The sequence below is a fragment of the Ciona robusta genome, chromosome 12, assembly GCF_009617815.1.
Source record: "Ciona robusta chromosome 12, ASM961781v2".
Classification (NCBI taxonomy): domain Eukaryota; kingdom Metazoa; phylum Chordata; class Ascidiacea; order Phlebobranchia; family Cionidae; genus Ciona; species Ciona robusta.
Genome location: NC_143246.1, coordinates 5817617 through 5839533, shown reverse-complemented (window position 1 = coordinate 5839533; position 21917 = coordinate 5817617). Strand labels below are relative to the sequence as shown.

Below are 21917 nucleotides of genomic sequence, written 5' to 3'. Positions count from 1 at the left end.
CGGTACGCGTAGCTCTATTGTACAGAAAGCATAACCGGACAAACAAGCTAGACTAAAGTAACAGGATCTACTGTTGGCTAGCATCCGGTGCAATCATTAGTAGCCCTTGTTAAACTGGATATATAGACAGCGGTGTTTATTAGAGCGAGCGCTTAGAGATGTAGCACAGTCATAAGGTAGTATAGTGTATGTGTATGCATCATAGTATGACATGGAAACCGTTGAGGGCAATATACGTTCCCAGCATACAGTGTATCAGTTTGACGAAGAACATGTAGTCGCATATACAAGGCAGTAACTTGACAGTCTTTTGTTTTTTCCCGTTAATCTGCGGGCACAGCATATTACGTGATGTGTGTGGTATTTTGTTTTATGCTGCACTTGTATTTGTGCGTATTTATATAGCCAGAGTTTGAATAAAGATTCGTTTTATTTCTTAACAGGAATCGTGGAGCTATGGATTTTAAGGTTGTTTTGATATTGTTTGTTTCCGTCTTGCTTTACCGAAATGTTTCTGCCATTTCAACCACTTGTCCATCACCGGCCCAAAGCTCAAGCGACGTCATGACACTCAAAGGAGAGGTATACCAACACGTATTTTGCCTGAAGGCAAATCGGCACTTTCGTGTTTGAAAAGCTGTTTAAGTATTTTATGTAATTAAAACTACATTGTTGCCAATATAATGTCTATATTTTATATGCTTTGACTTCTGTATTCAATGATTCTCATAATTTCGTATATAGTGCATATACACATATACATGTAGTTCTGTATCGGTCTATTACAGCTACTCATATAAGAAAGTGTAAACAAACGGTCGCTTATCGGTTTCGTTTATAAACTTTATACCAAGTGATGCTGAAGCTTTTAAAATATGTGACTTCATTCTGGGTTCGTAACTTATTGCTTAAAGTAAAGTGAATTTGATTAAACAGTTCAATATTTTTTCGTGGCCCACTTTTGTAGCTACTACTCTGTGTAGCACCTAATATGATCTTTTAATTCTAGACAAGAAACGAATGCTACGTGTACGTTACGAAAGCAATTTCACAAGACGAAGCTATTGATGACTGTAGATCGGGATACAAGGGATTCCTGGCTCGAGTTAGAACGCGTAACGAGTTGGCTATGGTGGTGTCTACACTACAGAGTGTTCATAGGGACCATATATGGGTGGATATTAAGTACAATACTGTAACTCGCAACACTACGTGGTCAGACGGGACTTATATTGGTAAGTAATTGAATGAAAATCTAGTAGAGTGGGTAAGATGGGGAAAGGTTTTCATTCTTTGTAATCGTCCCATTTGGCATATTTAACAAAGATTGTTCACAGAATTATTTTTCCGTGGCCCGCGACTCTGAAATGGCGTTGTTATTTGTTTAAAACACGATCAGAAAATTTACACGATAAGAAAAAACAGTTTATTTTCAAAATGCCTCAAATAGCAAAGACTGCTATTCCATCTCTGTTTCGCTTGTATCTGCGAACTATATGCTTATATGTGTTCAAGAATCTTGATTTTCTTATTTATAATGGCGAGTTAAGATATAGCGTTATACGAAACTTCAATTTTGACCTTCGTAGTGGAAGTTTATTTTATTGAAATCGTGCTTCATGTACAAAGTGATAGTTTATAAGTGACCGTGACGTCATATATATGTCGGTGTAAGTTCGTACACGATGACGTCATCAATTTCCTATTAAATAGGTTCATGACCTCATATACGAAATACGATGTTCTACTAAAACAAGTAGCTCTATATATGACGATAGGAACTTTAATATTATGAGAAACACCGCTTTGACCTTTAAACCTAAGTTAAATAGGGAAAACGTACGACTGCAACGCGAGGCAATACTTTTGACATGTTAGTTTAAACTGAAATACTATGTTTAAACTGTTTTTTCACACTAGACCATGGTCTATATATTAAGTTTTAAAAATTAATTTCCTAAATCGTTAGTTTTTTAATACACGAAAAAAGTCGAAAACACGAGCACTAATATATTGCATTCTGTTATTGTATTCTAACTTGTTCTAAGCTTTATTTTTCAAAAACATTTTCTAATTTCGCGATGTTTATGAAAAGGAAACGAAATGATGAGACAGAAAGTGACGTCCACTTCAACTACGAAATGTGGAGCACTGAAGAACCAGGGAACAGGGGTTACAAGATACGAAACGTGGGAAACTATATCATGTGTTTTGTATAACGGATACATATGCCAAACGCCTGCAAGTACGTATAGTAAAGAGTGATGCAGAGCGCCTATTTGTGTTGTAGTTTTTCATACGGTATTTGTGTGGTGTTTTGACGGGCAGACATAATTATTTTTAATACAGCATATTAGCTAATACAACAAAACAAAAACTTAATTAGTTTTAAATGACAAGTTGCATTGATTCTTCTACTCCCATATAGAACTTATATATAGTGGGCTGTGATCTTGACTTCTTACAGTTTGTGCTGTACTTAAAACATTGAAATTTAGCTTGTTTCACACTTAACTGCATTCTTAACATTTAGTCGTAATCGACGAAGCAAACTGTGGAAACAGATCCTTTGTCTACGGAGGATCCTGTTATGCTCTCACCAATACAGTGGCTACGTATACCGGATCACAACAAATTTGTAAAGACCTTGGCGGAGAAATGGCGACCATGTCGACGCAGGAAATTATTGTCGCTACAACAAATTACCTCAATTTACATCAAAGCTTGCTGGACAAGATCTGGGTCCGCAGCGTGAGGCAAGACACTCTTGGGACGACTGTTGGCTCAAAGGTAGGCGTATAATGGGTTACAAAACACACGTCCCGGCCTCCGAGGCGGGGACATTGTTGGTGTTTCACGATATTAGTTTTGCATATTTTAAATATCTGAAGGATTAAAACCTATAAGTCGATTTATTATTTATGGGGCAGATTTACGTATGACACTACCCATATGTTTTCCCAGTACCCACCGGTTAACACGCAGTACATTTCGAACAACCTGGGCATGCTGATTACTCGAGCTACGACCAGTAACCGATTATTGGACGCTGTCACAACTTGGTTCTGGAGACAAAACAACGACCAAATTACCACGGCGCTCACTTTGTGTAAAATATTACCAGGGGTCCTACCTTCTAACGGTTAGTATACAAGCATGCTTATTTGTTCGGACCTTTGAAATACACAAACTACAACACATGTCAGCTTGGTACTTGTTCTCGATTTATCAGTGTATTTCTGAAATGGTTTATTTGTGTAATAGGCCGATCCTGGCCTAAATTCATGGTCTCTCTTCACGTTGTGTGAGACTTTACGCACGATAATAAAATTAGAAACGACAAAAGAGAATGTTTTAAGCTGTTGAAGGCAGGACGTCCACAGACGTACAGAGTAAAACTGTATTTTGATAACACCTAATAAAATTAAACCTTAGTTCCGCAAACGACTGCGACGAACGAAGTGACAGCAACCACAACAGCTTTACCTCCAACAACAACTGGCGTTAGCAGCACAATATTAACTGCAGGTACGTTTGACATTCTAGCTCATAACTTTTAGGTCACAATAACTTCCCAAACTGGGGTTCGCATTTGTGCGGAATGAGACACCAGTACAATTATCCCTCCTTGTGTACTAAGAAACTCACGAATCAAAAAAGGGTAAACAAATATCCTAATATTGTTTTCAGTTCTGGTTGTAACCTTTTTCCTGGTACTGTGTGTGCTGGTTTTGTTATTTTGCTGGAAGAGAACGGATTGCTTTCAAGCTTTACTGCGAAGGCGGAAAGGGTTCGTCTTAAGATTGTGCTTGATTAGTAGAATTAGCGTTAAAATTTCCCTTAAATGAAACAGGCATTCAAGAGAAAAGGCTCTTATAGCGTCCAGGCAAATAAGCGGAAGAGAATCGGTTCAGAATGCACATGGAAACCTTTTACCAGGTATGTGTAAGTTAGCTTTACGCAACCAATACTGTATAACCGTATCTTATAATGTATTACTAATCTGTATATTTCCGCCTACTAAAGAGTCTATAGTATAGCACAGTGTTCTAATAATACGAGCTACTTTGTATGTGAAAACGTGGTAGTATCCGCAACAAAATTTGTATATCTTTTGCAGCCACGCAACGAAGTGACAGCGTACACAATACTGGCCAAACTACGAATAATGTGACTTATGATTCAAACCCATACAATCAGGTATGAATCGTTTATACTTTCACAAATCACTCTGGCACGCGTGTCAGTCTTCAGTGTTATATTGTATAGTTGTTTCAGATATCAAATGACGTTTCGTCAGAAGCTTTATATGCCAGTATAGACCATGTTACCCCATACGCGGTGTCGAACGGTAAGTTGCAACTACTAAAAACTAACGATGGTTTAAGTTTTTCTGCATCATTTCAATCAACTATAGCCACATTCTTGTGTTCAAGAGATTGTATCAAAGTTAGGTTCAGCTAAAATTAAATCGGTTTATTGTGAATACAGTGCACCACGCAACGTATGCAGAGATTGATAACCCACTTGTCTTTACTTCAACTGGACAACCGAGAAGAACAAACAGTAAGTTTGCCATTAACGTATGACAGAATAAAATGACATTTATAAATGTTTCAACACAATCAATATACTTAGATGGATGACAAACCTATACTATAATAATCAAAGAAATTTAATACTTTAATTCCAGCTGTTGGGGCAAAAGCAAGACCACGGCTGCACGCAGAGGCAAAATCACCTGAGAATAGTCACGGAAATCGATCGCAATCTGCACATGGTAGACTAAGGGCCCATACACACCATGGCGAGGTATATATTACTATATTAATCAATGCGATAAAAGCTATAATTGTTTAACATTTTCAGAGTTCAGACAGTAAAGGATATCTTAGACCTTCTTGCTGTTCGCCCGGGCTGCCCTCTGTACAATACGCCCAGTTAAACTTAGCAGCTGATGAAGAAGAACAAGTCAACTACGCGAGATTAATGTTAACCGATGAAGATGATTCGTATAAACAACAATTACTTGACTCAGATCCGACAGCACACGATGCTACATCGTGTCCCACCTCGCCTACTTTAAACTTGTCTAGTCCAAGACTAAATATTGGCTCAACAAAGAAAAGTACTACTTCAGATGCCGATTCGGGTTTGGCAGAAGACGGAGTTCTATCTCCGACACAAGACCCTGTTTGAAATTTTAGGATATGCTTATGATTGTAGCCGACCGTGATATACGCAAATGCATCTTACAGCCATTTTAGTATTATTTTGTACATTTAAAGCGTATTACTGTAGTATGTGCTATAAGGATTTATAAAATAAAATGTCGTGTCAAATAAAAATCATTTTTTTGTTAGACACCTTACATTTCCCCACGCGAACACGATAAACAAAACAGCTCCCCAATGGCTAGCATTGTTTCGCATACTGTTTTCTATGACGTTGCTAGTAGTAACGTAAAGCTATCCTCGCGGTCAAAAATTTAAGTTTGTTTACGTTTTTTAAGTCCATCTTTTGACCAGTTTGGTTAAATTAAGTGATTATTAAACCAAATTTTGGCAAAATAACAACACCAATAATTTAATACTCTGATTTTCGACCAATTGATAAGACATTTTGGTTAGTAATTCTTGTTTTATTAGACAAAAAACAGAATACAAAAGTGTTGGATTTATGCCTTTAGTAGTTTACAAATATAAGTTTAATGTAACGACCCACTAGAGTGACAGTCTCCACAACAATATTCTATGGAAAGTCAAGCAAGAGCAAAGAGGTGCGTATATGATTGTGGTAAACGGAATCACATGTCTTACTCCAGCCCTACAGTGCTGAGTGCTCTCTTATATAAATTATCACACATAAAAATGAAAAAATCACGAAAACATAATCACCACAAAGTTAAATATGTGATAACTTATAAGCAAGCACAAGGAGTAGGGTATAAAATAGAAACCAGTGCTATAATGATTGTTCTGTCCTGTAACGCAAGGATAAACAAGTTACATGTTTTACAGAGCTGCTTCCTTGGTGGGAAGTGTGGCTTCTGTGGACAGCAAAGGGAAACCAAGAAATTTTCCAATATGGCCAGAGTTCTTAGAAAGTGATATCAATGCAGAGAAATGGGTTAGATATGTTTAACTTTATAACTAACTAAATTACCCAAAAACCTCATCAATTCTTAGCAAAGTTATGTTATGTTTTTTATCAATGTCTGAATAATATCAATTGGCCTATACAAAAACAACTAAACTAAACTTAATATTAATATTAAACAAGACCCAGTTATACTAAAAGTTTAAATCACAATACATAACAGCAAATAAATATATTTGATGATAAAGATTTATTTTTAAGGAGGGAGTTACAAAGGGTAAGGAGAAAGGAAAAAGTCCAAGTTTACAATTCTTTGAAGATCCAGAAGGAAGATTAGATTTGCCAACCTCCCTTGCTGTAGAAAATTGGAAACGACCACAGGTAATATTTATGATGCATTATAACAGCGGGTCCCAAATTCAATGTGTTTGTGAACATGTTTAGTTTGCTACCGTGAATGAATTTCAATTGTGTATTCTTAAATAAGCAACTTTAGAAGCCATGACACAGGTGTCCTGATACAATTTTTACTCAACCGGTAAATTTAGAAACAATGAACATTTTTTAATGAAACTTTGAATGTAGTATAGAAAGTGACATTGTTTTACAACATTATATAGTAATAGTATGAAGAAGATGCATAATTGCAAACATCTTTATAGTTTCAATTATATTTAGGATTTCATGCTGGGTAAGATTCCTGTTGTTGTTGAAAATGAATCCGAGTTTAATCTTCTTCAATACAATGAACATATCTGCCATAGCCAGGTAAATATAATAATGACATTTGTAAGTTTGGTGGAAAGCCAAATGTAACATATTGCAAATGAATGAATGTGGCTTATTTATCATCACTTGGAAAGACTGCTGGTTACAAGGCTAGCACATTAACTATACAGACTTGCTGTGCAATACTTTTTATAACACAAAGGTACCGGGTTCAAAGTACACAGCTGCATGTAAAGAGTGTACACGTATTTGGTTAAGTTCACAACACTAGATGCAGTTCACAATAAACCATCTATGTTATAAAACGGTAGAACAACAACAGTGCTTTAAAATATGCAGCTGATGCGATCCATCATAACACAAGTTACAGCTCTTTGGGAGATGAACAACAACAATGTTCCTGACAGTCACCATTCAAGGTAAACTGCTACAAACCTAAAACCAAATGTAGGAATGATATAAAAACTCTTGCATACTTAGTTCAAATCTTGGCACTGGCATAATTGTTTGCATTTAAAAAAAAATCTCATGGTATATATTTTAGTGTTATCACGTTTTCTGTATACAGTGTTGATGGTGATCCAGGGTGGAGTCCTTGGGAACATATTTACTCTCTATGTAAAGCAACCAAAGGTCACATTCCACTTTATAATCAATATGGGAAGTATGTGGTTCGTCTATTTTGGATGGTAAGTGTCTTCTTTGCACATAAGTATAGAGATTTTTGTATTTGTAATAAGATAGTACTATATAATATGTTCTCTACATTTTGTTAGCTAGATGGGCATTGGGCCAACTCTGGTCTAAATTGCATTTCCCTGACAAGATTCCATGTAAGACCTTATCTAAAAAAACCAAAGGGTCAGTTTTGGGAATGACCATTACTGGGTTAAAAGAGTTAGCAAAAGAGATAAGACATTTGTGCGCCCCATTTAATTTATGATTTATAAAGGAATTTACCATTACACAACATTTTTAGGGACATTGGAGGAAGATAGTGGTTGATGACCAGATGCCATTTGATGCGAACGACCAACTGCTTCTACCAATCACAACATCCAACCATGAGCTGTGGCCACTGCTTCTCACTAAAGCACTTGTGAAGATTGCTGCTATTGAGTAAGTGAGAAACATATGACAATAAACACATGATTGATATGTGTGGTCCAAAATAAAACATGGTTTGATGTAATAAACCTTTATACAATATTCAAGGATAAATATAATGAAGAGAAATCATAGCTATCTTGCCAAGTTCTGACTCTTAATCACAGTCAAATATATTCCAACACAAGTAAATCTTATTTCAGTTATGTCTGCAATAATGATGCTTCAGAAATTGGAGATTTCTATGTGATACATGCACTGACAGGCTGGATACCTGAAGTCATTCCTATAAAGTAAGTGATGGCTTTATGTTGTGATATGTAGTGTAAAAAGTTTATAAAAATCCTTTAAAACATATAGATGCTGTTTGTGATAAGGGTGTTTTTTTTTTCTGTAGACAGAGTCCTTCAGAAAATATCTGGGAATTTTTAAAGCAGAGTTTACCCCAATGGACGTTGCCAGAAACCAATCCTGCAGAAGAGTAAGTAACTAAATTTATGTTTAACCATATAGTGTATTCATTGCCTCAGTTAATGGAAAACAGGCGTTACAGATAAAACATGTACTGGCTGTAATGTATCATATTCTCACAGAACGAACTGAATAACTTGTGTATTTTTCAGTGAAAATAAAACTTCATCTGCAAGTTCCAAGAGAGAGAATGTGCCTGCACCAACCAACAGTGCAAGTCATAAGGAGAAAGGAAGTGGCAAAGGTGAGTTAAATAATGCCCACCACTCTATATAGGTGTAGCGACCACGCTTATTTTCTTCCAACTAAATGTAAATATGTTTTTGACTGTAAGCGTGTTTTACAGCAACACAACAACAACAACAACTGTTGTTTTGTCGCTATATCCTGTCTTTTCGTTTAAAATATTTCTAAGTCTTCGCTACCGTAATCGAAGAGACGAATAAAGTCATTATTATTGTTATTATATCATGGGAATCAGATTTAGGAAAACCTTTTTCTTTTCAAACTAGATTCAAAATCGAGAGAAGGAAAAAAGAGAGATGACAAGGAAAAAAGCAAATCTGGTTCTCATTCTGGTAGACCAATCTCTGCTAATTCTGCTGGTAAGAAAAGGCCTATCAAGATTTTAAACTCTATTTGTATGGAAACGAATATTTAACTGTGCTTATCCGTTTCCAAGTTCTCATTCTTGTACATTAATGTAAATATATATTTTTCCTCGCTATACCAAAGAAACAAGTAAAATATTTGTATGTTGTTGTTAAATACCATTTACACCAATACTATTGCATTACATTTCAGCCAAATCTGCCATGGAAGATGATCCATCTGTTGCTAAAACCCCAGAGATGGTTGTGTTTGCTTCGTTTAACTCTTCATGTGATTCACCCACCTCACTTACTGAGCTACGACAGATGGTTAGTGTGAATTGGTGTTTATGGAATATTCTGTGGTTTGTAGTCAAGTGCCGTATATACCAGACACACATGGTGTATTTATACCCGAAAATGCTCATTGTGGAGTTTTTGTGTGTCTTGATATACATGGTGTATTCCTACACCTTATGCTCACTGAGGGGTTATAACATTGTTGCATTCTTATACATAATACACCTACGATGTATCCTTACACCTCATGCTCACTTTCAAGTATAAGATTTCTTCATATACACAAATACACCAAACCAGTAAGATATTCGTGCCCACTGCTAATATCTAAGATTAAAATATATTCTTACAGGCGGACATAAGCCAAAAACTGAGAAAAGTTGGTTTGTCGTATCTTCATTCCCACTCAGTGTATGTAAAACAAAGTCGATCTTGTCCATTAGTAGCGACACCACCTGAAGTTCCCATCCCAAAGTGGAAACTTATCCGACCAAAGAAAACATTTGTGACGCCACATGACCAACCAAAACGTAAGAGGATTAGGAGAATTTGAAATGGAAACTATTTCGTTTAACTTAAACCTTGAAGAAGAAGTATCACAATGCATACTGTGACGCTAAATGTTGACAAATTTAAATATGTAGTCTGTTCTATATAAGTGGGGTCCTACAGCAAGCTATTTTAGTGAACTGTTGGTCAATTATCCGTATACAGTGTAAACACTATAACTTATCTGTGTTTGTCGTTTTTTTTTAATCTGTTGTGTTTGGTTGGGCTTCGTTTAATTATCCCAATACAGTGTAAAAACTGTCGCCTTCTGTTTTGTAGCAAAGGAAAAAGCCCCGGATCCAGAAATGTGGCTCAACATATCTACAGCACTCTTAGGCCACACTATCCGTCCTTTACCAGTAGATACTACAACATCTCGTCCACATTCAAGAGTGTCTTCCCCACTCACAGAGATCAATGAAAGAGGCAAAAATATAAGGTGAGAAAAAGTGTCGAAATAACTGTCAATAGAATAAGTAATGGTGCAGTTTTACAATCTATTCTATTACCAAGGTTTTCTCAAAACTCCATGCACAATGGTGAGTCAGAATCTGCTTCTCCAAGAGAAGGTAAGGTTTTTGTCAATATTTCGACGAACTAATATATTAGAAACCCTAAGTGGGCATGAATTTATAAAGCAAGTGCACATACGCAATTAAGATCATTGTGTTTTAATTCTAAACTGTATTGTGTTTTAATTCTAAGCTATTTTTCAATCCACTATTAAAACCATAGTTATATATGTTTGTACAGATGGTACAGAGAATAAATCAAACGTAAATTCACCGGAAAATGTTGAAGGCAATGCAGAAGATCAAATGTCTGAGGTAAGAATGGTTTTGCGATGTGCATTAGGAAATATACTATTGGTTGAATACCGTGGGTTGGGAAATTATCTATATTTTCTTCTTGTAAGAAGAAAATTAAGTTCTGCAGCTGAGTAGACTTCTGGTTGTCTTGATAGTTCTGCAGATACTTCATAACTCCATTTCTCATGTCTCTAGTCAAAGTATAAAAGATAGACATTGCCATAATAAATATTGTATTGGAGCAACATACTTCCAGTGTTCAATATCTGTCTTATTATAGTTCCTTTTACATCTCAGGGTAATGAATCTACTGACCAACCAGCGAAGCCTGTAGCAGAACAAAGTACTTGGATTCATTTCTACGACTTTTGTCAATGCTTTAAGTGGGTGATTGTTCTAACTTGTTGATGAAACAGTACAACCAACCTTAGTAATGGCCATGAAATTACAGAAATGCTTGTGAAGACATAGAGTAATAATTAAACACATGTATTGTTATTTCCAATATTTTCTTGTTGCACAAGAATAAAAATGATAATAATGTGCGATGCTTTAAACTTAACAATATCCATAGGAATGTCATTCTTTTTTGCTACTAACTACAGAAAAATATTTTTCATATCATTTTCTATTTCATGTTGGTGAGGTCCTAGTCAAAGACCTTGAATTTTGGCCAGATTTGGCCCCAGCCTTTTATGCCCACATCACATTTAAAACCAGCTTCAATTACATCCAGAGATCTAACAATCTTCCACAAGACATCAACATACACATACAACCACACTGTGACTGAACTCAAACCAGCAGCACTTAATGCTGGCGCTGGAGCCAACACTGGGGGTAGTAGCAGCAAGAAAGGCTCAGCCCAGCTCACTCAAGCTTCATCAAACACAAATGTTTTAAAATCTGGGTTGCCAAGTGCCATAACACCCAAGTCTTATGAGGTGGGTGGGTGGGTGTATGAACAAGCATAGCTTTATTAAGCATTTAAAGTCAGTTGTGGTCATATTTTTACATAAGTTTGGTTTTCTTACATTCACAAAACACAACTCTGCTTTTTACTTTTGGTAACCAAAACAATTTTGTTTGATAAAACCGAAGCGCTTTAAGCCTACCAACATTCTACTGTTTCTCAAATCAATTTCTAAGCATGTGTTTCAACTACAGGGTTACCCTATTGAAGACAGAGTACCAAGTTTTCTGTTTGTGGATAGTTTAAAACAGATACAACTGATAATCAACTACTCTGTATTGCCAAGATGGGCAGGACTTGAAGAGAAAAGAATGTCAGATCGCGAGTCGATAGCTGATGCTTCTGATGGTAAATACATTGTGTTTATATACCAAAAATGTATTCGTCAGCAACTCTGACAGTATACATCAGTTCTGACCATAAATACATGTTTCTATAAAAACTTTTTGCCAGTAATTTCCGTTTAAATTTATATGTTATAGTCGTATTAGAAAAGGTTAATGTTTGTAATGTAATAATGTAGTGCCATGAACTGGTCGATACTACCTAAGTATAACTTTATGACTAAGCATGTTCTAATGTCTGATAGTTCACTGCTTGATTTACTTTCAGCGCCAAGTGTGAAGCAGGATAACCAGAGTTGCAACTCAGGTTTGTTAGTTGCTGAACCTTATTCTTGGAAGACTCTGATCAAAGGACAACCAGTTATCAGGATCCGCACAACAGGTTAGAAATAGGATCCTATTAAGTTGAATGTGGTGGAAAAGTTGTCTGTAAGCCTAAGCTAAAGAATCTCCAATTTCCCAGGCTATCATGGCGTTGGAATTGTAAACATATGGGGATAACATTTTTGAATCCATTTTGTGTTGAAACAATTTGTACCCAAAGTATTCTTCGACTTAATTCAAGCACCATATGTATCAAACAACCCATGGTTACAAAGATAGTTTAACAGTTTTGTTCACATTGTTTCTTAGGAACAAAAGCAGCTTGTGTGTCTCTACCACCAGGTAGACATGTTTTACAACTTACATTCAATTCTCCGCTTGGATTTCACCTTACTGTGTGTTCCAATACCAAGTTTACATATGGAGATGAAGAAACAGTGATGGTGCCATTACAAAATGTAAGTTTTGGGGAATTTAGGGACCAGAATTTAACAATAGTGGGTATTATTTATGTCGTTGAAGTGTAACAAATCCATGAATTTCTAATTCAAACACTGTTTGGTATACTTTAACATTACTAAATCTTGTTATCATGACCAAAGAGACAAAAAAATTTAATTTGTTTATTCAAAATGTAAGTTTATCATAAATATGCCCCTGTAAGCTTACAGAAGATTATCTTGGCAGCTCTAAGGTTAAGAAACACACAAACTTATGCCAAACATGTTTGTAATATTTGTTCACACCTTTTCACAGGAGAGTTGTAGGTTTGTGGCAGTTGCTGATAATATAATGACCGCTCTTGGAAAATGCATTGAAAGTTTTGGAAGCGCCGAGAATTGGTTAAAAGCAAGACAAGAGCTCCATAATGCTCATATGCCGTACACTGCCAAGAATACGAAGCAACTTAAAGAGCATTACAAGGTATATATAAGAACTCAGTTTTACGACATGTGTGATGAAAGAAATTCAGTTAAATTTATAATAAAGCTAACACATAATGCTGTGAACTGTTAGCATTGGTAATAGCACACATGTACAACTCAGTAGTTTAAACAGTTTATTTATAAAGACAGGATCTTCTGTGGGGCATCCTAGCACCAGTAAACACATACAAAAACAATGTCATACAAAGCTTTTTCTTTGTTTCAGGCTTGGAAATCAGCTCTCTACCAAACATTCTCTAGCGTTTCTGAAAACAAAATTCCAGACCTTGACTTTGTGTTTCGATGCTTTACACTGGACTGTGAGTTTGACTCACTGCAAGGCGATGCTAAAGGTAAATATTGTGCCTCATATCTCTTTAGCATGATCTATGTGTAGAAACGTTTCTCCAATGTGTTTGCCCTGATACCTCGCCCGCATAGGTGTATTAATACTAAGGTTTGTGAAAGGGTACATATGTTTTGATTGACCAGGAGGTGTCTAAATACACTTTGTGTCTGGTGTATAAGAAGGTATATACATATCAGCACTATCGCGCATAGTGTGTATGAGGTGCCTGAACACACTATGTTATTTGGTGTATAAGAAGGTATAAACATATCCTCACCATAGTGCAGAACGATGCACGAGTAAACATTCTCTTTTCCAGCTTCTCCTGAAGTCCCGGAAGTATGGAGGAGCAAATCTGCCTCCCCATTGGAAGAGGATGCGGTCACCACCCTCCAGAAGCACTGGAAGTCATTATATGTGAGAAGAATAAGAAGAGGACACAAAGATGATACTTCAGAGGAGCACACATCAGTCAAAGAAGGGTTAACCATTATATGGACAGGAATGCAGGCTGATATACAAGCTCAAGGCTTATCTTTGTTGAGGTAAGTCATCAATTAAAAAGATTTTGTGTTGTAGGGAAAGCTGTATCATACATCATGGTGAGTAAGAAGACATTGTAATTTAACTTAATAGTGATCTGTATAAACACATCATACATGTCCGGTACTTGTGTGTGTTAGAATACTCCCAAGTTATAACTCAACATTGAAAATGTTATATAAACACGCTATGTGTATCTTGTCAAAAGAAGATCGTATACCTTTAACATAAGCATAAGAGGTATGAACATAATGATGTGTCATGAGTTCAATTGAAGACATCAATGTTATCAACAGACACCAAGCATATGATCCTTTAAGTCAATATAGTAATATGCATATTGTGTTTGAAACATGAAGGTCAATGATGGATGAAAACAGTGAAATAATGAAGAATTATTCGTTTAATGACGATGAATGGAACAGGATTTGTCTGGCTGATTACCAAGGAACTTATCCTGACCAACCAGCCAAAACATGGTTTGTCGTATTCAGGCAAGTAAACAACACTAACAAAAACTTTAATATTTCTTCTATAAAAATATGTAAGCAGGAAGTTCGGCATTTCCTTTATTTTTAAATATGAAACTTATAATTATGTTTCTACTATTCATGTGTTGTGGTAACAAGAGTCATTGTATCTTCTCTTTAAAGTTTAGATATCTGTGGTGGTGTAAAATATAAACAAAAAATCATTTGATAAAATTGTTATTTTTACAGAGAAGTGTTTTACGTTGAAAGTGATGTGCTCTGCGTGCCAAAGTTGTTCATACCAGCGGTGCCTACATGCGTTTTGCGCATTGTGGACAACGATACTGGCAGCGAGATCAAGAGAGTCTTCCAGAAAGTAGAACCTCATGTTTATAGGAAGAATAAGGTTGGTGCAGTTATTAACAAGTTCACTTCACTTACCTAGCATATTCCATAACTCATAAGAGGGCACGAGGTGAATAAAACAGATGTGTGTTATTACAGCGGTCAGTGTTCCACCACACAAGAATAAATAAGTTATACAATCATTCCTGCTAATCATTAGTCGCATCAAGATAGCTTTCTGTGGTAGTTTATGCTGCGTTATATGGCAAATGCCCAATGTTAAATACAACACCATACTTTCAATACACTTACTATGTATTGTTACATCCATATAGCGAGGTTATACCTTCATGGTCGAGGCCCGTACCTTGGATCTTCCACTAACAACAGGGAAATGGAGAATGAAACTTATCGGATCCAGAAAGCCACTTCCATCTCCATTCTCTGGGCAGATCAACAGCCAGTTCAATGTGAAAGAAATAAGGGATTACTACATACCAAACAAACTGAATATCCTTCTAAGGTGGTTTACTAGTGTAGTTATAATAATAAGAATACAGATATGGAAGGCCATAATAACTAAAGTTGTTGTGTGTGTTAACATCCTTATAAAAAGCACAATTTGTTTTCCCTAAATAAGCTTGAGATTGAATGTCACAGTTGTTAGAGTACTTGCTTTGTTACAAAACCATTTTAGGGGTGCTGTTATTGTCGGTGTATGTGTTTTTACACAAGACACTTAAATAATTGGTTCAACCCAGTGGTCAACATTGGATTGTCAAACTGGTTAGTCATGCTCTGCCAGAAATTAGCATTTGGTTTGGACACCTAATATTAAACTACAGATAGAATAATTCCAATTATTCAAAGATATCACATGGAAGTGTCAGCAAATCACATTGGAAGTGTTCAACTGGAGACTTCAAAACCAGATGTCTACATCAAGCTTCAGGTATTTTACTTATTTTTCCTAGATTGCAACCAACCTAATTTGTGAAACTTCTGTGAAGGTCTTGGACAATGAAGAGGAAGTTATATCAGTGAGTGGGAAGGGACATTGCGTGATACCGGCGTTTTATTTCATCACCAACAATGTGGTTGAAGGTATGTGGCATAGAAGTTCTTGTAACATTGGTTGTCTGGCATGGCATGTTGTTAAATATCACCAATATTAAAAACATAGATTGCAAAAAGTGATTTAATTCAACTGTTACACAACCATTGAGCTTTATACAACCCAGCATGTTTATAGTTGTCTTTTAAGTGTGTATCAGAGTTACATAAGCGTTTGATGACGGAATTTAAGTAGTGTCAATTCTTATGACCTTTAGCTTAGAATATCATATCCTATTATTTCTACTAAATGTAACATTTTACACAGTTATCCAAGAACCTTTGTTGAACAAGTTGCCACAAGCAAGCAAACAGAATGTTCAAGTTTCAGACAAAAAGAGGGGAGGGTCAGCAAAAAGCAAAGATGGAAAACACTCACCAGTAAATTAATTTTATTCAGACTTGAACTAGATTGCAAGGATTAGAACCTTGAAACTATATACTTTTATAATTGTACAAAACATCAGGATCAATTTTTTTGAAATGCTTTCCTAACAAAAATCAAGTCTGACCAATTTTATTCTGTGAGATACTTGTTTTACCTAATCATCTGTCTGTCATTTAAATAGAAATATAGAATCATTCAAAACACACATCCACCACAAATTCACTCTTCTAATTGCTTTTTTGTAGAAAGATGTTCGTAAAGAAGTTGAGTTAAAGCCACAAGTTATGAAACCCGAAATATTTGAAGATCCAACTATTGTAGGTTTACTTGTTAATAATTTATGTTATTTTGTTTATAATTTGAAGTTTGGGAACAGTTGGTGCTTTTGTGCTCACTAATAAGCTGCCCAAAGCCCCAAAGCACAGGTCACAATAAAATTATTCTGCAAAAATACAGACAAGCACCATGTACAGTGTTTATCAACACACTCATGGTATAAAATCTTGTCCAAGATTATTAGAATAATTGTCTTTTTGAGGTTAAGAGTTGCACTAATTATTGCAGAAACATCACTACACCATACAAGCATTGGTTGAACACAATAGTTGGCCACTGTCTGAAACCCAGCTTGGTTTTGTACAAAAACTTCGTGATCAGGAAAAGGAAGAATTGAAGGCTTTTTCAGGTTTGCATATTAACCATGAAAAAACTTGTTCAGTATTTTACACACAACTGAAAATATCCACCAAGGGTATGTAAACATTTTAAAATATTTGACAAATTTAACAGCAGGCTGTAAAAGTCGCTTGCCTTGGTCAGTTTAGGTTTTTTCACAAAAGCTAACTTTCATGCTCTTTCAGTCCCGAAAGATCGTCCTACATCGGGAAACAAAGGAACAGATCGTCAATCAGGAGGAGGAAGCAAACCTGCTGCTGAAAAGTCCAAGAAGGGAGGCAAGGGATCAGATAAAGGAGGAAAAGATAAAAAGATTCCAGATAAAGATTCGCGCCCTCCATCTCAGGTAGATATAGAAATCTTATAAAATTACTGCCTTTAATGGGGATAAAACATTTAAGATTCCTGTGACAAGTTAAGACCTGAGTTTATGGCCAGAGTTGACTCATTACCTACAATGCAGGGGAGGCAAGGATAGTAAGTCTATGAATTACATCTAATTTGTTAGTTGTAATATTTATTGAATAATGCAGTACAGAACATTTCAGGGTAGGCCTGCCTATCTTGGCGTCTATGAACATAGAACTCTGAATTTACATACAGCGTTTTTCTTATACAGAACACCTATGATGGAACACAAGCTTTCTGGGCTCTCCGGTTTGTCAGCAACCAAGAACAAGCAGAAGAGGTGACATTGAAGCGCGATAATCAACGACAAGAGGAGATTCGTGCGATGAAGTTGGCTTGGGAGGCTGCTGAACCTGGGAGAGCAGTGAAGGTAAATTGGTAGTGGTTTGCAACATTAGAAGGTCAATGGTTCAAGTCTCCTTGTCGCTATGAGAGCACTTAGGTTCTGTAGTTCAACTGGTACTGCTGTCAATAACTATGAGAACACCACAAGGTTGGGTGTTAGAGTATCACAGTATGGGAACAGATCACACTAAGTTTAAATATCCCTGCATCTTTATAGATGGAACTAATTAATGTAATTTGTTTCAGGCAATGCAATCACGTCTATCATACCTAAGCAAGCTGAAACCACAAGAGCCACCAGGTAATTACCCGCAAATATATAAGTGGCAACTCTGGAGTAAGCACAAGGTGTATAAAACCAAACCCCCATGTTATAATAACAGTGTTTTCCGACCATGCTTCACGAAACAAAACACTTGTATAAACCCTGTCATTGCCCTGCCACGGAAGGATAAATAAGTTACATTAATCTATACTTTTGGGAATCTTTCCAAGTAAACATCATTATTTCTCCAGCTCCTGAGGAGAATACGGAAGTAAATGAAGATGGAGAACCAATAGAAGTCCCCCCTCCTCTTCCACCTCCCAAGAATCCAATTGTGGACATCTCTAGCTTTTACAGGTAAAACAAAAATATTTGGATAAACATTTTTGACCGCTACAAACTTGTTGGTCCCACGGTGGTGGTGTATACTAGTGCCGTCTTGTTTCGAGGCAAAATTAAGTTTAAACTGGTCTAGTTGCAAAATAAAGCAAACCAGGGGTTGTTAGTTTTGGCTTCTTCAATAGACTTTTTTAACAAAGTATGTGCAGTTTCTATCCGAATAATCTGAGACAAAACCTTGAAGTTAAAACGTTCTGATTTCTGAACACAAGAGAGTTTAGGACTTTGGTTAAAAATCCAAAAATTTTAGACCAAAAGATTCAACTTCATCAAGAAAATATTTCGACAAACTCAAACTGGAGGAGAAACAGAATTTGAAATTGAGCGAGCAGATTCGTCGCCACCAGGAAGCAAGAAAGAGGTCACTCGCTTTCCGGGACGAAAATCGGAATTTCAGATTACGATCAAAGGAGCAGCAGATAGAGGCTTGTCATGAAATGCAGGTGTGGTGAGGTTTTGGTGCTTCTTATGGATAAATGTCATATGTGTGAAATATAAAGGGACAGGTTATAAAACCTTGCCTATTATGTTTCACTGTCGCTTTCACCTGCAAAAAAAAAACAGTTTAGAAAACAGTTTTGCGCAGCTTACGTTAAAGGATACTCACTTTTTACATGAAGATAGAACTTTTTTTTTCATGAAGACAGAACAATTTTATATGAGTACTTCTTATTATTTTCACTGTACTGCTTGTTTGTGGAAAATAAACAGCAAGAAAACACTGATTTATAATATTTATTCCAGGAACAGTTGGATAAAAGCAGAGCACGTTTGTTGCAGCCAAGAGAGGATTACCGGCAGCACTTACTTGATGAGAAGAGAGCAAAAGAAGAAGAGTTAAATGAAATCGCTGCCGCCTCTCTCCCCCCCAGCCCAGACGGCAAACGAAAAAGTGCAGGAAAAAAGAAATAAAATTCGGAACGACATAAATAAAGGATGTACAGACACAGTAGTTCATTTTTACGCTCTTTTTCAGCCTTGTTGTACAGTGCATGTGTTTATATGATTTGTGAAGAAACTATTGTCGGTTACATCTGATACCACCTCTTGTTTTTGTACTTGTGCATGACCTATCCAAATAAAGATAGATATTTATTTAAATGAAAAATATTATTATTCGCAAAAGCCTAATATTAGGCTGTTAATACAAATCCATATAGTTTCCAAGAAGGGTTAAAAACATAGCACAGTTTCACAAGTACCCTTATACACCACACACAGTTGCTTTATTACTGTTAATAATTATTTATCTTGGTGACTTTACTTGAATGACCTATACCACTGGGCTGGACAAGTTAAAATGCAAGAACCAAATTACAAACAAAAACACTAAAAAAAAATCAGAAACAAATTGGTCTCACCTCATTAGAAACAGCTGCAAACCTGCTTGCAGAATCTACAAGTTTCTGTGACTTTTCCTCAAGTTCACCAAGTCTTTGCCCTCGCTCCAAAACCTTGTTCTTAAGTTGGTGGAACTCAGAACCTACATTACCGTGTCGGAAACCTTCAAAACTAGAACCACCGGTCCCTGGGATGTATTTTGCTATGGCTTTCGTTTTGCCATTGACACCTTCGCCAACTAAAATGTGTAGAAAAAATTGTTTTATATTGGGCGATTATCTTCAATGGTTTATCAGTACTCTTTATGCTTACTGTAAAGTTATACCATTGTGTTTTACATTAGACACTCTGGTAAATTTAAACACCACATGCTCACTGTATTTTAGAACCAAAGCCAGGCTTCACACAACAAAAAACTCACATAAATTTTCACGATCAATGCTTGTATAACCTCCACCAAACAATCCTTTAAAAAACCCGGTAGTTGGTTTTTCTATATCTTCACAAGGTACAAACAAGTGACCAACCATCTCCTGAACATTCTCATGAATTCCCTGAAATTCAAAGAAGATACCCAATGATAAGTGCTATGTTAAGAGCCCCATACAAGTATGTAAGGTGAATGATATGTAATCCAATCTGATATGTTATTTTCTTACGAGTCACCTATCACAGCTTAAAAAAACCCATTGGATATATTACTGTGATGCACTACTAATAACAATTAGACTGTGGACATTGGTTTGATGATACAAGTACAGTGTATGCTATAAAAAGTGAGCTTTACACCGTTCTATCCATAGTGTTGCCCTATGTACGTCACCGCAAGGCAATACCGCCAGAAACTTACTAAACATCAACATAATAGTGTGAATAATCTTTTAGTGGTATAAAATATTTGTGTATTTCCTCACGTTTCGTACATTCTTTATACCAGAGCCGCTAAAAGATTTTTTACACTATGCCTGGTAGCAGAAATAACAGAAGAAAATATAATATTGGCAATTTGTTGTTACCAGCTTACCACATAATAAGCGATACGTTGTAACTCAGTTGGGTTTGGCAGAAACATTGCTTGCCCATCACTTGTGAAAGAGAATGTATGAGCTATCCTGTCATCATTGGGAGGCAGGTATGGCACATTAAGAAGCAAATTTAAACTGAAAAAAATATATTTTAAAATTAAACTAAAAAAAAACTTTTTTTTTATTTTTTAAAAATTTTTGGCATGTTAAAGAAAATTAAAAATGTGTATGTAGGTAAAGATGTTTAAATGTGATCTAAGAGCACCAGTAAAGGAAACAGCTTATAATAAAATGATAAATCGGATAAAACGTTTCTTCAGCAATATAAACTGTATCAAATATAATATTGGTATACTGTATTGCCAATTATGTCCATACTAAGATATATGTGTTTGGCACTACAGTATACCGATATAAATCTTTTTTTGTATTGGCTTTTCCTGTAACAATTTTTTCCCATTACCTGGGCAGTCCTAGCACCACAATATGACCACTAGAGGTGTAACAAGCAGCACATGTTCCGTTAATTAAAGTATCAACAGAAGAATGAATGAATTGTCCGCATTCAATGGGAAGTTCAAACACATGAACGCATGATAAACTTGGGAGAGTAAAAATCTGAACAAAAAACAAGATATGATTCAAAAGACAATAAAAATGTTTAATAAGTTTTATTTTTACGATATAATATTTTTTAAATAATTTATCACATGAATACAGCACGCTCGGTGTATAAAAAGAAAAGGAAAAAAAAAGTTTATTACTGTTGTTAATAGGTGCATAATAAACAATGCATTCTATATTAGTGAGGTATCATGGCGAGCCTCAGCAGGGGGCATATGGTTTGTGCCTTGGTTGCTCATCACACTGGGATAGGGTGTAAGGTAGGAACAGGATAGAATAAAAATCTGTAACGAAATACTACCTTAACTTGTCGTTCCGATGTTACCATCATGAAATGAATATCACGTGATATTTCACCATCATGATCAGTCACATGATCTTTTTCCTGAAAAATGTATGGTTAACT

The 21917-nt window shown here is 36.0% G+C and overlaps 3 protein-coding genes across 4 annotated transcripts in view; 2 read left to right on the top strand and 1 right to left on the bottom strand.

The window, feature by feature from the left end:
* Positions 1-422: 422 nt before the first annotated feature.
* Positions 423-5348, top strand: LOC149727169 (uncharacterized). Its single transcript, XM_089890521.1, has 13 exons — positions 423-582; positions 1010-1235; positions 2096-2245; positions 2534-2790; positions 2965-3142; positions 3436-3528; positions 3691-3790; positions 3854-3939; positions 4121-4200; positions 4270-4351; positions 4492-4566; positions 4694-4812; positions 4870-5348. Exons 1-13 carry the CDS (start codon positions 457-459, stop codon positions 5197-5199), a joined length of 1902 nt encoding a protein of 633 aa, XP_089746647.1. The 5' UTR covers positions 423-456; the 3' UTR covers positions 5200-5348.
* A 124-nt stretch (positions 5349-5472) lies between these two features.
* LOC149727168 (androglobin-like) lies at positions 5473-19629 on the top strand. Its single transcript, XM_089890491.1, has 38 exons — positions 5473-5779; positions 6021-6129; positions 6361-6480; positions 6778-6867; positions 7168-7247; positions 7397-7517; positions 7808-7947; positions 8139-8228; positions 8333-8416; positions 8559-8650; positions 8919-9011; positions 9211-9326; positions 9649-9826; positions 10125-10284; positions 10359-10414; positions 10599-10672; positions 10952-11037; positions 11391-11598; positions 11822-11975; positions 12240-12353; positions 12605-12753; positions 13052-13219; positions 13448-13574; positions 13890-14115; positions 14473-14607; positions 14833-14989; positions 15264-15451; positions 15799-15880; positions 15939-16032; positions 16310-16422; positions 16675-16746; positions 16994-17114; positions 17290-17450; positions 17724-17882; positions 18104-18158; positions 18374-18479; positions 18772-18964; positions 19266-19629. Exons 1-38 carry the CDS (start codon positions 5754-5756, stop codon positions 19431-19433), a joined length of 4665 nt encoding a protein of 1554 aa, XP_089746617.1. The 5' UTR covers positions 5473-5753; the 3' UTR covers positions 19434-19629.
* LOC149727166 (syntaxin-binding protein 5-like) overlaps positions 19239-21917 on the bottom strand; it is a 22395-nt gene continuing 19716 nt past the window's right edge. For both annotated transcript variants that reach the window (XM_089890499.1, XM_089890500.1), the window contains exons 22-27: positions 21813-21896; positions 21351-21505; positions 20887-21022; positions 20284-20416; positions 19883-20100; positions 19239-19591 (exon numbers count right to left, since the gene is read on the bottom strand). In XM_089890499.1, coding sequence (XP_089746625.1) covers positions 19550-19591; positions 19883-20100; positions 20284-20416; positions 20887-21022; positions 21351-21505; positions 21813-21896 — 768 coding nt within the window. In that variant the 3' untranslated portion in view covers positions 19239-19549. The remainder of the gene's footprint in view (positions 19592-19882; positions 20101-20283; positions 20417-20886; positions 21023-21350; positions 21506-21812; positions 21897-21917) is intronic.